Below are 13,490 nucleotides of genomic sequence, written 5' to 3' on the forward strand. Positions count from 1 at the left end.
TGATTTACTGGTGATTGATGACAGCGTGTCCTCTATTTGTCTCACCAATTTGATCTCTAATTTGATTACACTATTAACACCCGGAGAGCAGAAGGGCAGGATTAGTCTGGGTGTTAGAAATGTGCGGTCCAGGAGGTTAAGGCATGACTAGATCTAAAGCAATTTGTGTCATTGAAATCCGGGCGAAACATCGCCGTGTCCGCACACGTTACAGACCGGAATGCTTTGTGCTGAGGCAGGAACAAAGTGTCACTTTTTTACCTCGTGAAAAATCACGTCCCGGCAACCTCGTTATTAGAGTGTCAAAGAAGATAAAGTTCTCTATTTCGCCGGCGATGTCCGACGTCCCCGTTGCACAAATTCATTTCAAGTAAATCAGAGATGATATATATTCTTTATGTCAGCGTTTCTCCGGACGGTAAACGGTTAATTACGTCCACTTTCCTTCGTTTACCCTTGTGAGGAGATTAGTGTGAACCTTGTACACCTCTCACGTGCACTAAGTATATATGGTGCAAGCCTTCACTGTTGAATGGGAGCTCTAATTCACAGTTTCTTTTTAAGTGCATTACTCTATGTATATCATGATACCTCACATGTATTGGCAGATTATAGTCAGATACATAATTAAAGTCTGTTTTTAGTCCTTGTCCTTTTCAAGGCCCTCTCCGTCTACATGTCAATTAATTAGCCCCTCGCTGCGCTCTGCTGCCTGAGGAAATAACTTGGTTGTCTTCCGTCTACTCCTGCACCTGCAGACAAAGCCCGCTTCGAGGCTTCCTCTGTAATATGTCGGCTCAGTGTGTGTGTGTGTGTGTGTCTGTCTCTCCCCACAAGCCAGTCATATATCATGGCGTGGATACAGCAGATCCAGCTGGAGCCAAGATGAGATTTGTTACATCTTGCGGTTGTCAAAAGTTACTCGAGAGTCCAGATATGAGCTTGAATTTTTTTGATATATATACGATATGATCTGCTCATTACTTTTGCTGTCATGTCGTTACAGCCGAGCTGATGCAGTGATATGAAAACACTTCATCATTTTCTGGACTGCTGGAGGTGACACCTGAATGATTAGACTGAAAGGGTTTTATTTCCTTATTTGTTTGAGAGTCCTGTTTATTCCGACACCCTATCGAGCGAATAATGTCTGCTCAGTCGGAGTAATCCTTGTCTCCTTGCACTGAAACGTCATGCAAAAACTACCACTCGTGCTCTTCCTTCATCAGCCTTTGCTGTAAAGCCAACCCCACTCCTCTTCATCGCCTGTGTGACATCGGTTTTGACTTTTGGAAAGGTGTTAAACAAAAGCTATTACCGTGCTTCAAGGGCAGCCACGGCAGCAGCAACAGCCTCAACCTGGTGCCCTCACGGTGCCAAATGCAAGGTGATAAATGCATCTTTCTGCTGCTGTATTTATTCACTCAAGTGTGGCCGCTAAGAGACTGAAGGTGTCTGCCGTGTGATTCTGTTATCCTGTGCTGTGGCTACATCAGCAGCTAATATCCAGCGAGGTACCTGCTGCCTAAGAATAGCCTCCTTCTTGTATTACTTAAACAAACTTAAACTAATAAGCCGGTATTAGGGGTTGCTGAATGGAGTGACTGAAGGGGAGGCGGGTGAGGTCTACCATTATGTTTGAAGGGCAACAACTTAAACTTGTGCCTTCAATCCAATTTGAGGTGGAGGGCCTCACGAGCTGCTGCAGCCGCCCTCATCGTTCAAGACCGTGAATTAGGCCCACAATTTGTGTAAGTGGAGTCTTGTTTGTGGGACTCATTAGGGCTGTGTTGGTGCGTTTGCATGTGTTGTTTGTGTATTTAATAATCAAGTGAATCACGGCACTGGCTGCTTGACATGTACGGCACTCAACGCGGTCTTGAATTGCAGACTGTGGTGGTCTATTTATGCCTCTTGAGTTCCTTTTTTAAGCACCGATAATAGGATAACATCTGGAGTCAGGGAGACACCTTTCAGTGCTGCTCACATCTCAGTGTGAGACAAGACCTTCTGGGTGAGCTGGACCAATCGCAAGCATCAGGTTAATCTGTACATCCACATGTCCCCTCTGTGGACACACACAAACATGCAAACACTGTACTTTGGCCTTTGCAGGCAAACCTCCACAGGATGTATACACCAAGCGACCTCATGCCATACTGTCTATTTGTAGAACTAGCTGGAATGGCTTTTTTTACCTTAATCCCGCCGCAGTCTTTTCAAAGAATATATCAACCAAAGAGCATCTGGACTGTGGTGTAGTCGCTGGATTATGAGGTTATGTTAACTCGAGGGATTACATCAGTCTGAGGGCAGATGTGAGGGAGGCAGCCGCGAATCTGTGAATGGTAAAGATAAAGTATTATTGTGTCGAAGAGTTAACGGGATGTGCGGTCTTCTCTCGCAGGTCGGGAGATGTGTGAAGGAGTGTGACGGACGGCCATGGGACTGGAGAGACGGTGGCTTCAGGCTGTCACCACTGCTGTAGCCATCTGTCTGCTAAGTGAGTATGCTAATGCAAATATGGATCCGTCGCATATATTTACAACGCATTACCATAATTAATTTTTTTAGAATCACTGTCATCCCCCAACACTGAGTTATCTTGTTAACAAACTGTCAATTCGTGAAGAAATTACCCAAAATTGAGCTGGAACTGTCATCTTCTGAGCTCTGCAAAACGACATCCTACGTCCTATTCTGCAAACTCGTTACAAGACACAAAAAGAGTGAAAGAAACAGACACAATGATGTAAAACTGACATGGAAGATTCACTCAACATATGTAAATAAGCCTGCACAGATTAACTGATGAAAATCTGCTTTGCTGGATTAGATTTGCATGATCATGACAATGATATTGCTTTAAAATATGTCACTGTGTCTTAAGTCTTTGAAGACTCACTTTCATCACATTATGAAGCATTATTTTTAAAGAATATAGTATTTATATAGTGTAAAATCATAGCATAAGTTATCAAGTTGCAGCTGCAGACTGCTTTAGTGATGGGCGACGAGTCAAAAATGTATCTAGATCGAATTAAGTCAAAGAATTGGTTGGATTTGGGCACATTTAACTGGCAGTTGGAACGCTGTTTTACTAACTCCATGAAGTGATACTGAAAAGTTAAATCTAGCAAATGGTATGAAATGCTTTGTCCTGTCATATCATGTCATATATTTTGACTATCAGTTGTTTCTCTCCATTTGTTTGCTCATCTTCTCCAAAAGTTCATTGTTTACCAAAGTCAAACAAGATCTACAGTTTGTGAGCCATCACAAAGCAGTTGGCATATGTTGCCGTTTAGCAGCCCACATACAGTTTGAGTGATGAATCTGGCACAGCTCCCATTGGTGAAAGTAACGAGGAGGGGTTACAGGATAGACATGAGTGGACGAAAGAGAGAATGAGGCCAAAATCCAACTTAAATAATATCTGTATGTATGTGTGTGTGGATTTAGATCAATCTGGGATTTGTACTACCCCCAACCTAGGCACGCTTCTCTGTGTGCGTGCATGTGTTTGTAAGGGGGGGTGGTGGGATTGATTGTGCTGGTCCGCAGACCATGTGTGTACCCCAGGGGGTGGTGGGAGGTCGGCTGGAGAGAGAGCACAGAGGGTCCTGCTGTCCTGCATCAGAGTATCACCCGCCACCAACCCCCTCCGCCCCGTCTGAGATTAAAGTAATCACCAGGCCCAGATGAGTAGCAGAACAAACACTGGCACCCAGTTGTGCACACGCCCACGTGAGCCCACAGAGAGGGAGATAGAGGAGAGGAGAGACTGCTCCAGGTGCCAGTAATGGGATTGCTGTGTGTTTGTAGGCTTTGCAGCTACATGATCTTGTCACCAAATGGCACATGATTGTTTTACATGCCCTCTCACGGCCTGGCTTTCAAACGGGAGCTCTCAGGGGATGTTATACTCACTGCTGGATCCAGTTCAACATCGGCTTTCAGTCTATTTCCCACCAACTTTTCTGTGTCCTGACCCCTTCTTGGCTGTGCAGCCTGTTGTCTCTCTTCCAAGATATTGCTCCTACTGCTTTATGAACTATTCTCGGCATAGCAAACAATTTACGCAGTAATGAATGACCAAAGAGGTTAATCCAGACTCTCTGGCAGCAACCCTCTTTAAAAGGCCCATATTTCTTCAGCCCTGTATGTGTTTACTTTACTGTTTATTGCCTTCTTTGCTATCAGCAAATGTCCACAGTATTGTGCCTTATCCTGCTGATATGCTGTTGTCTTTACAGGTGTGTCTCAAGGTGAGGCATCATTGGTTCATGCCAGAGTGGGAAGCTCTGCAGAGCTGAGCTGCAGTCTCAATCCTACGTCTACAGAAGCCACCACCCCAAACCTCTTTCCTCTGCATGTGGTGGAGTGGGTGCGCCTCGGTTTCAACGTTCCCATCCTCATCAAATTTGGAGTGTATGCTCCTCGAGTTCATCCAAACTACAAGGGTAAGAGTTACTCTGAAGTGTTCAGTCACACACTCCTTTCAGCAGACTGAAAGACTTGTATCTCTAACAGCTCAGCTGGAGGTTCCTTCCTTCCCTTTATTTCTCAGTAGACTCTGGAGCTAACACTGACCACCACTTGACATATTTCCTTAATTATGGTTCAGTAGACTTAATTGAGGGGAGGGGAGGTGTCCATGTGGCAACATTTCTCTTTTACCCTGAGTTACATTCATCTGTCCTGTGTGAGAAAAGGTAGGCGTAAAGGAGTTTACACCGGTATTTATGCAGGCTTGCACAGGGGAAGTTTGGATGAAACAATATCCCAGATAGGTAATCCATCCAAACCACAATCCCTGTAATTACCGCTGGTGTTCAGTCTTAGTGTGCTTCGAGACTGCAGTTTCAGTGCAGGGAAAAGGGGAAGGGCGGCAAGAGTGGATGCGTTTTAATGGAGGCAGTAAAAGGGGGGTGGGGTAGCTGAGCAAGACGAAGGAGAGGGGGGTACCAGTAACGCCATGCACTGGGGGATTAGGAGTGTAGGTGGGGGCTTGGTGGTCTGATGACAGCGTTTTATTAGTATGCTGAGGGTTGACCCACTAATAGGAGATTGTTTTGCTGGAAGGAGGATGGAACGAAGCAATGGAAATAATGGGAGTCTTCTTGCTGGAGCCCTATAATCCTGTCATTGTCTACCAGAGGACAAAAGACAAAGAGGGGTATCACAACCTCCTTTTGCTTTGCCAAAGCCAAACAGGACTACTAGGACACCCAAAATCCCATACTGCCCCAACTAGGTCGCTGAAATGTGACCTAGCTCGCTCAAAAGCCCTCTGCGTTTGTCATTTCAGAACTTAACTTTAACAGAGAATGCTTGAGAAACATGGAGCCAAGGAGTTGAAGAGCTCAAACACAAACATGCCCCCTCAGCTGGGCAGTTGGGCTACATGTGTTTGGCATGTTAACCCTCCTGAAGGCCGTTAACTATGTCATTGTTTAGGGGCAGTCATCTGATGCACAAGCAGCCGTAATGAAGTAAACAACATTGTAGAGATGTAGCTCAGTGTAGAAGACTGTTTGGGATGCCCCAATATTTATTTATTACCATATCTATCTCGTGTGTGTACGTGTCTGCTGTGGGCTTTACCCCTGTCTGCCTCAGATCCTCATATCTCCCCTCCCACTGGAGGCAGATGGCAGCATGTGAAGCGTGTCACCGCTGTGGGTCTAATGTATTCTACCCTCAAATTAAAATGATGGGGGGATTTCAGATTTAACCACCAAGACAGTCAAGTAGGCGATCGTTTCCTGATCTTTGTCTTGGCTTGTCTGGGAAGAGACCTGTGCTGGTGTGTAGAGCTGCGGTGGATTTATGACTCAATATATATTATTAAATTTAAGTGTTGTCCTGTCCTTCCTCTGGCGGACTCATCGCATTGCAGATGCTGCATATTTAAGCAGGCTAAAATAAAACAAAAAAATGCCGTCTTGTCTTTGGTCCGCTGCTTTGTCTCAAGCTCACTGATGCTATTGGCCATTTTTAGAAGCTGAGATGAAAGAATCAAAGCGAGCCATATCTCGGATGACTATTTCAGTCGTCCATTAAACCGACATTTCTTCGATACGATATCAGGTGTATTTGAGATTGCACTTTGTATTCGAGGAGTGTCATGAGCACAGATCGGCGTTCTTCTGTCGACCCCCTCAGACAAGAGTCTGTCTGGGTCGCAGAGAGCTTTTCTTGTCTGCTTAAAGTGAATCAGGAAGGTATTAGCACCCCTTGTCTCTCTCTTCCTCTCTGCTTCACACCCAGCATGCCCTGCAGGGCTGAACATTAGTCAACTCGCAACAAAAAAGGAAACAGCCGGATAAACTCTCTGACTGACGCGCTATTATAGTCTGTCTGAGTTGTAAATGTTGAGAGAATATGTTCAAGTCTTGCGGTGTCAGGATGGTTTACTGTTGCAGGGCGAGATCAAATGTCTCCTGCATGTTGAAGTAAATCAGTAGAGACTGCGAGCGGGAGACTCCGACCTGAGGTTAGAACGACAATGGGCAAACCCCCAGATCACAGCAGGTTTCAAACACACTCTCAGTTTGACCTCTGAACACTGGAGAACTTCAGGCCTCCATTTGTCACACACATGAACAAGTCAGGTACACACTCACGCTTAGATCTACACAAACCGTGAACTCTGTAACCTTTCCCCTCGTCGACTCGAGTGGACTTTAATATTGGACAACTAAAGCTTTGGAGAGCTAAGCTTTGGCAAACACGCGTCTGTTTGACGAAGCCCGAAAGAAAAGAAAACGGCGCAGCTGAAAGGTGAAACTGATCACCTTTATCCATCACTAACCAGTTTTTCCGCCATAACAAGACCGGGATGATGCGTGGTAAACAATGACACAATGAAAGAAGAATAGATGGCTTCAACTTGGGAGTTTCATGTTAGACGGCTTAAAGCAGCAGGCCAATATAAAAGCTCGGTTTCCTCATGCCTCAGGCGTGTCACTGACCAGATTCATATGAGAATCATAGAGTCAGTGCTGTGCTCGAAGTGTCTCATCTACTGTTGTGCAATGAGCTGCAACTATCGATTATTTGTATTATCCAACAGTCTGATGATCATTTTCTCGCTGTTCCGTCCAGAAAATGGTGAAAAATGTTGGTCACTCCTTCTCAAAGCCCACAGGGACGTCCCCAAATATCTTGTTTTGTCCACAACCCAAAGATTTTTTAGTTTACTCTCAAAAAGGACCAAAGAAACAAGAAAATCTTCACAATTGCGAAGCTGAAATCAGTGAATTTGGACATTTTATTGATAAAATAATGCCAAAACAATGAATTGGTTGTGAAAGTAAGCATCATGTTCACTAATAATGAGGATTTTTCTCCTCGTGGTCACTCCAGCTGAGTAACTAAAGCAAATTTCAGGCAACTAGCAATTATTAACATCAGCGTTATCTCTTCCCGGACAGAAAACAAAGCACCTCTTGTAATCTCGTTGGACCCGAATCGCGGATTTTCAAACTGGTTGCTCTGCGATCGTGTATGAGGGTTAAAGCCTGCGGTGAGTTGAGTGACCGCTGTAGTGAAAGTGGGCACGTGAGCGTGTGTGTGTGTTGCAGAGGGGTTAAAGGCAGCCGGACAGAGCGAGAGGGACAGAGTTAACTGTAATCTATCTCACGACAAAGAGCTATTCATAAGAGGGTTAAACTGATTAGAGGGACAGGAGGATTGAAGAGAGAAATTTGGGGGAGTGGGAGGGGTGAGCTGTCAGAGGCAGGGGGCCTGTCCCAGACTTATGATTGTATTCAAATCAAAACACATCCCACAATGCACCTCTGCCCGACTCTCTTATGCACATACGGATGGACAAAGAAAAGCAGGCGCTCATGCTTCTGCAAACAGAATAATCTTCCTTCCTCCATAGTCATTCCTGTTATTGTATCACATGTATTCACCATGCCCCCATGTATCAATATGTCAGTCAGTACGAGTGGGAACCCTCAGCGCAAAAATCACATGTTGATCCTGATCCTTTCGAACAATGAAAAAGCCAAATCCTGGAGCTTGAACAGCCATAAAGCTCAACGTGACAGTCGTGCATGGAAAGAAAGGGTTGTAAATCTTAAACGTCACCCGGAACGAACAAGAATTATGCGAGTCGAATGTGAGTGGTTTAGACCGTTCTCCATTACATTTGCAGAAAAAAAAAAAAACTCATCAATCTTTCTTCAAAAAAAAGGAGAACAGGAGATCAGAAGCCATGAAACAAGTCCAGCTCCCGTGCCGGCTCTGAAAGCGTTATTCCTAAACCCGCCACCCACCCATCTTAGAGGTTCACGCAGCGCCGCTGGATTAGTGTTTCCATTTTCTACCCTCGGCTGCACAGCAGCTCGACCTGTTGGAAACAGGGGCTCGTTTTTTAAGGTGGACTGGAGCTGTCATGTGATAGCTGCTCGAGGAAAAACAGTGAGGAGGAAGAAGAGGAGGAAGGTGGGCACGAGAAAGGAGCAGCAGCTATTGTTTCAGCCACTCTCTCTGTCTAATGATGTTTGTCTCTTGAGGAGGACTTGTGGACATTGTGCTAATGTAGAACAAGGGGGAGTGATGAATGTGTCTGCCGGGGAGTTACGGAGCAAAGAGGTCAAGAAGGTCAACCTCTCATTGGCTGTCAGTGGATCATCGACGCACACAATTCGAGTAACCTCTCCATAACCTCTCGCTCAATCCCTCTTAGATTGAAAAACGGGGTTGGGTCTTCACTGATATGGCTGATCATTTTTCAACTTGTGTTGAATTATTGCTGCATATTTGCATTATCTGTGCGTCGGGGCCACCAGAGAGAAACCTTTTTAATCTCTTAGCATCCTCAGTGCAGAGCACCTGCCGAGCGCCATTTGAGATTTCAGTTCAAGTCCAAAGATGCAACATTTAAATTTAAATAAAGCGACATTTGTCACACAGCGTCAGTCTTTTGTCTGTCTGCAGCCTGAAAAGAAAACACTCCTTTCTGCCTCTGCCTCTCATTCATTTCTCTCTCTCTTCTTTTTCTCCCTGGATGTGACACAAGACTGGTTTTGTTTTTGTTTTTTTGTTAAATCGAAACCTTTTTTCCTTTTTCCTCACTGGTAATTTTTCAAATCTCTGACAGTAGAAACCCACCCCTCGGCGTGCACGACCCTCCCCTACCCGTGTTTTGGCCCTGCCAGGTTTCTACAGCAACTGAATTCAAATCTAAACCTAGAGCCCGGGCTTTTTCCTCGCTCTGGTCACTATGGTAACCCGAGAGAATGAGGAGTGGGGGGCTGCCGTCTCTTTGTGGTGATGGACAAGAGGGAGGCTACGGGAAAGGGTTAAGTGTTCGACAGGGAAACCAGAATTCCAGAAATCCCCCCGCCGTGCAGACCCAGGGGGCAGGGCGCTCGCCAACATTTTGAAAATCAACATGTATACACACCCACGTGCTCGTGAAACCACGAGATCAGTCAAAAGGATTTCCATACAGAATATGACCACTAGCCTCGGTGATCTTTAAGTATCCCATAATATTTAGCCACATGTGGATTAGCTGTTTGTGTGATTTTGCACGTGAAAGTGTTTTTCCTCTTGAGCCTTGCAGCCGGGCAGTTAATACCATGTCCGGTTTTGGGAAAGGTTGCATAGGAAATGGGCAGCTCGGGGAGGATCCCTCGCACGGAGATAAAAAGGAAAAAATGCCTGAAGTTATCCCCACACCTGTTATCATCTGCCTGCACATTTCCCCTCTCCTGACCCTGCCCGGTTGTTTGAAAGATGCTGACTGAAAATGAGAGGCACTCATTTTACGGTGCCTCTTAAGTGAACACCGCCCATCAAACACTGGCCTGTCTTTTAGGAGGTCAGTCAAACATTAAACCTGACTATTAAGCACGGCAACAGCCCCGGTTAGGAATGCAGGGTTAATTGTTAGCCATTGTTGTCTGTCTTAACTCGCAGTGTGTGTTTCACCCTGTCTTAAGGCCACGTATAGACTCATATTATACAGACACTGCTGTCTGGAGGGGGAGGCAGTGTGAATAGTGACGATATTGTGTTCCTTGTGATATTGTTGCTTCAAGGTTGCAGGACATTCAAGAAATCTCTGCGCTTACATACAATATGTCTGCTGGAGGAGAGCCTAAAGATCGAAATGAGGAGACTCTTTTTTTCAAAGGTTTGAATGTGACAGACATCCCTTATATCGTCTACGAAACTTTTGTTAGCTGCAAACAAGTATGACGTGATGCCGGAAACTTCTCCACATTCCCCTGTTTACTTTCAAACCCGCTTTGGCCGGGGCCCGGTATGAGCAACGTGTGTGTTTCCCCCCTGCACGCATCCTCCTGTCGTTTAAAGCCCTGAGATTGAAGGGGGGAAAAAAGAGTTCATTGAGAGACGGAATAAAAGGAAGGGGGTGGGCGGTTGTGTGTGTGTGTGTGTGTGTGTGTGTGTGTGTGTGTGTGTGTGGGGAAGGGTAACTTCAGTACCCTGAAAACCAGGCTGCAGTCACCAGGCAACCAACAGATCAAGTTTCAAAGCCTGACAAGGAGTTGTAAGAAGTACAGAGTGGGAGGCGAGGGAACGGGGTATGGGTGTATGTGTGAGAGAGGGAGATGTGTGTGTGTGTTTGTGCATGGATCCATCTGTGTCTTCACACACATGTTCAGAGCATGCATCTGCCATGCTTCACATTGTTTATCTCCGCCCAGAGATAAACAAAAAGAGGTGACTCATCGCGCATCTGTTGTAGAAATCCAAAAACTCCAAACACTTTTTCTATTTTGGTGATTTAATGAAGCTTCCTTCAAGAATTCCTGGCACGCTCTCTCCACTCCACCACCACCACCACCCAAACCCTAAATGACAGGACACCATCTTCATCTGTAATCCTGCACATCATTACAAACATCATTTGAGTGATTTACGTGCTTGCATTCCAACTTAAGGCCACCGACTTCTCGTCCTTTCGAGCTGCATTTTGTTTGCCAACTTCCCTATTTGCAAGAATCTGAGTTATGTGGTCGCTCCAAACAGTCGAGCTACAGTTAATGTTCACACTGTGCGCGGTTTTGTCTATGACTTTCACTGTGGCCTTTGTGACACTGGATGCCTCTGTCCTCTGCAGTGGTAAGCCCTCTTCCTGCATGTGCTGACTCTGCCTGTCTGGCTGTGTATGTGCGTATGTGTATTTGTGTGTGTGTGTGTTTGACCCTTTCTCTCTCTTGTCTATCACCCCTTTCCTCTTTGCCCTCACTCCTCCTCCCTACAGGCCGCGTGTCTCTGACCCGGGGTGCCTCTCTGCTGGTGGAACGGCTGACCCTGGAGGACGAGGGCTGGTTCGAATGCCGCATCCTGCTCCTGGACAGCCAAAAAGATGACTTTCGGAACGGCACTTGGACCTTCCTCTCCATCACAGGTGCAGCACTGCAGGGTTTTTTGGGGGGAGCTGCTCCTTTCGTTGCTCATCATTGGCACTGTCTTTGTTTAGAACAGCCACAGCATGGAGCCTGGCAAACTAAATGCTATTATAGCAGCGTATCAGGGCGTTACTGTGTGACGTTCTGTGCACACCATGATCACGTCTTGTTTTTGTCTGTGTCTAACATGCTGTGGGCTGATGTCAACATAGGAGCTGTTTTTAAGGAATAACAGGAGCAGGGCGGTTAAATGCCTAAACCTCACCTCCCACACCGGTTATGCCACAGTAGAGTTGAGAGTTCCTTTGAGAGTGTCATGCAGGGATTTGATATGATTGTACTACAGTGAATGAAAGGCCTACATGTGCTGCATCAGGTTGCAGATGAACTCTGGACACCTTTCTTGCACATAATAGTATTACATCAGTGCATGCACTACATATCATATGAACACATGTTACCTAATATGTGCTTCGTAATCCCCAAACCAAACATGACAGAGTCCTGTATTAAAGACACAGTGATCACATGTTTTATCTAAACACCTTTCCAATTCAATGAGTGCATATATTTTTAATATAGACAGTCCTATTAGGGGAAAAACACACAGACATGGCAGTGTTAGGTTCATATTCTCCCCCCAATAGCACATGTGCAAAATGAACCTTTTTGTCCACTGACCAAATGGCTTGCAGATGTTCACAATTTACCAGCCACTTGCATATTTTACCAGCATTTGGCTGTTAGTTGCTGCATTTACATTTGTGGCACTAAAAAACAAATTAAGAGGCTTTAACAGCATCTCTTTCTAAATATATTGACACTGTCACCTGTGAACACCCACAAATCTGCTTGTAAACAGTTAAAATGAGAATCCATTAGTAGCTGCTCTCCCATCTTCACACAGAGGAAATAAAACTGCTCACACTGAATTATTTTCAAAGCATCAAACCAGTTTTCCACAGAGCTCCACTGTGCTGGGTTGAGCTACAAGGCGCCACCTCTAAAGCCCAGTCCGGACCAAAGATGATCATGAAAAGATCAAACTGTTTGAGATCAGGAAAGGGGGGGAAAGTTGCAGCAGTGTGAACTGGCCTGCAGTTGCTGGGTTTAGAACATAATTGGTTGATAACTAAACAGCTTGAATTGAAGTCAGCTGGTAAATCCAGTTACATATTGTCAGCTGATCGCAATGGCAGAGGAAAGAGAGGATCACCTCATGACTTTGTTTGAGGAACAGCCTTGTCTGCAAGAGCAACTCTCTCGTTGTTGTTTTGTTTTTCACTGTTTCGTTTAAAACTATATAGCAAGTTGCTCGCTATCACTATCCTCATTCATATTTTAAGACACCAGAAAAAAAGCCTGCAAAGCTGGCAGTAAGAACGGAAGTACAGAGAGTCATTGCTATGGAGATGATACGCCGTCTCGTCTAGTGGCATTGCTCTGCGATTAGTTTCAACTCATCTCACTCTGAATTTTTGGTCTGAACTGTGATTAAGTCACAGCAAATCACACCAAAACAATTAAAAGTTGTTTTTTTTCATGGATCAAAGTTCGAACTCTCATTGTCTCCTATGTTCCATTTGAATATGTAAATAAAAACAAAATATGTAATCTCGTTTATTCCAGCTCCACCTGTGTTCATCAAGACTCCACCAACTTTCGTGGAGGTTCTTCTCGGAGATTCGCTGACGCTCAGCTGTGGAGCCCATGGCAACCCTCGACCAACTGTTGTCTGGCACAAAGACGAGAGCCAAATTGAGAAACATGAAAAAATAAAAGTGAGTTGGATTAACAGATGGCATTTGCAGTATTTTAAATAAATACTTTATAATTAGCATTTTCTGTTGGAGGTGTAGCTTTGATGTTCCTTTTGAAGAAAGCTGCTTTGTTGTCCTCTCCGCGAGCTTCCTCTGACTCCTCTCTTTCTCTTTGATCCTCCTCGCCTCCTTTCAGGTGCTCAATGGTACCTTGTCTTTGGCTGCCGTCACGAGAAATATTTCAGGAGTGTACAAATGTCACGTGTCCAACACAGAGGGGAACCTGACCCACTATACGCAGCTGCAGGTCAAAGGTCAGTGCTGTCAA

General features: G+C 45.2%; 1 protein-coding gene across 5 annotated transcripts in view; it reads left to right on the forward strand.

Moving 5' to 3' along the window:
• igsf9b (immunoglobulin superfamily, member 9b) overlaps window positions 1–13,490 on the forward strand; it is a 28,262-nt gene that overhangs the window by 6,289 nt on the left and 8,483 nt on the right. For all 5 annotated transcript variants that reach the window (XM_027278020.1, XM_027278022.1, XM_027278023.1 and 2 more), the window contains 5 exons: window positions 2,408–2,503; window positions 4,257–4,463; window positions 11,255–11,401; window positions 13,032–13,183; window positions 13,359–13,476. In XM_027278020.1, the coding sequence (XP_027133821.1) occupies window positions 2,443–2,503; window positions 4,257–4,463; window positions 11,255–11,401; window positions 13,032–13,183; window positions 13,359–13,476 (685 nt within the window). In that variant the 5' untranslated portion in view covers window positions 2,408–2,442. The remainder of the gene's footprint in view (window positions 1–2,407; window positions 2,504–4,256; window positions 4,464–11,254; window positions 11,402–13,031; window positions 13,184–13,358; window positions 13,477–13,490) is intronic.

The sequence above is a fragment of the Larimichthys crocea genome, chromosome III, assembly GCF_000972845.2.
Source record: "Larimichthys crocea isolate SSNF chromosome III, L_crocea_2.0, whole genome shotgun sequence".
In the NCBI taxonomy this organism is placed as follows: domain Eukaryota; kingdom Metazoa; phylum Chordata; class Actinopteri; family Sciaenidae; genus Larimichthys; species Larimichthys crocea.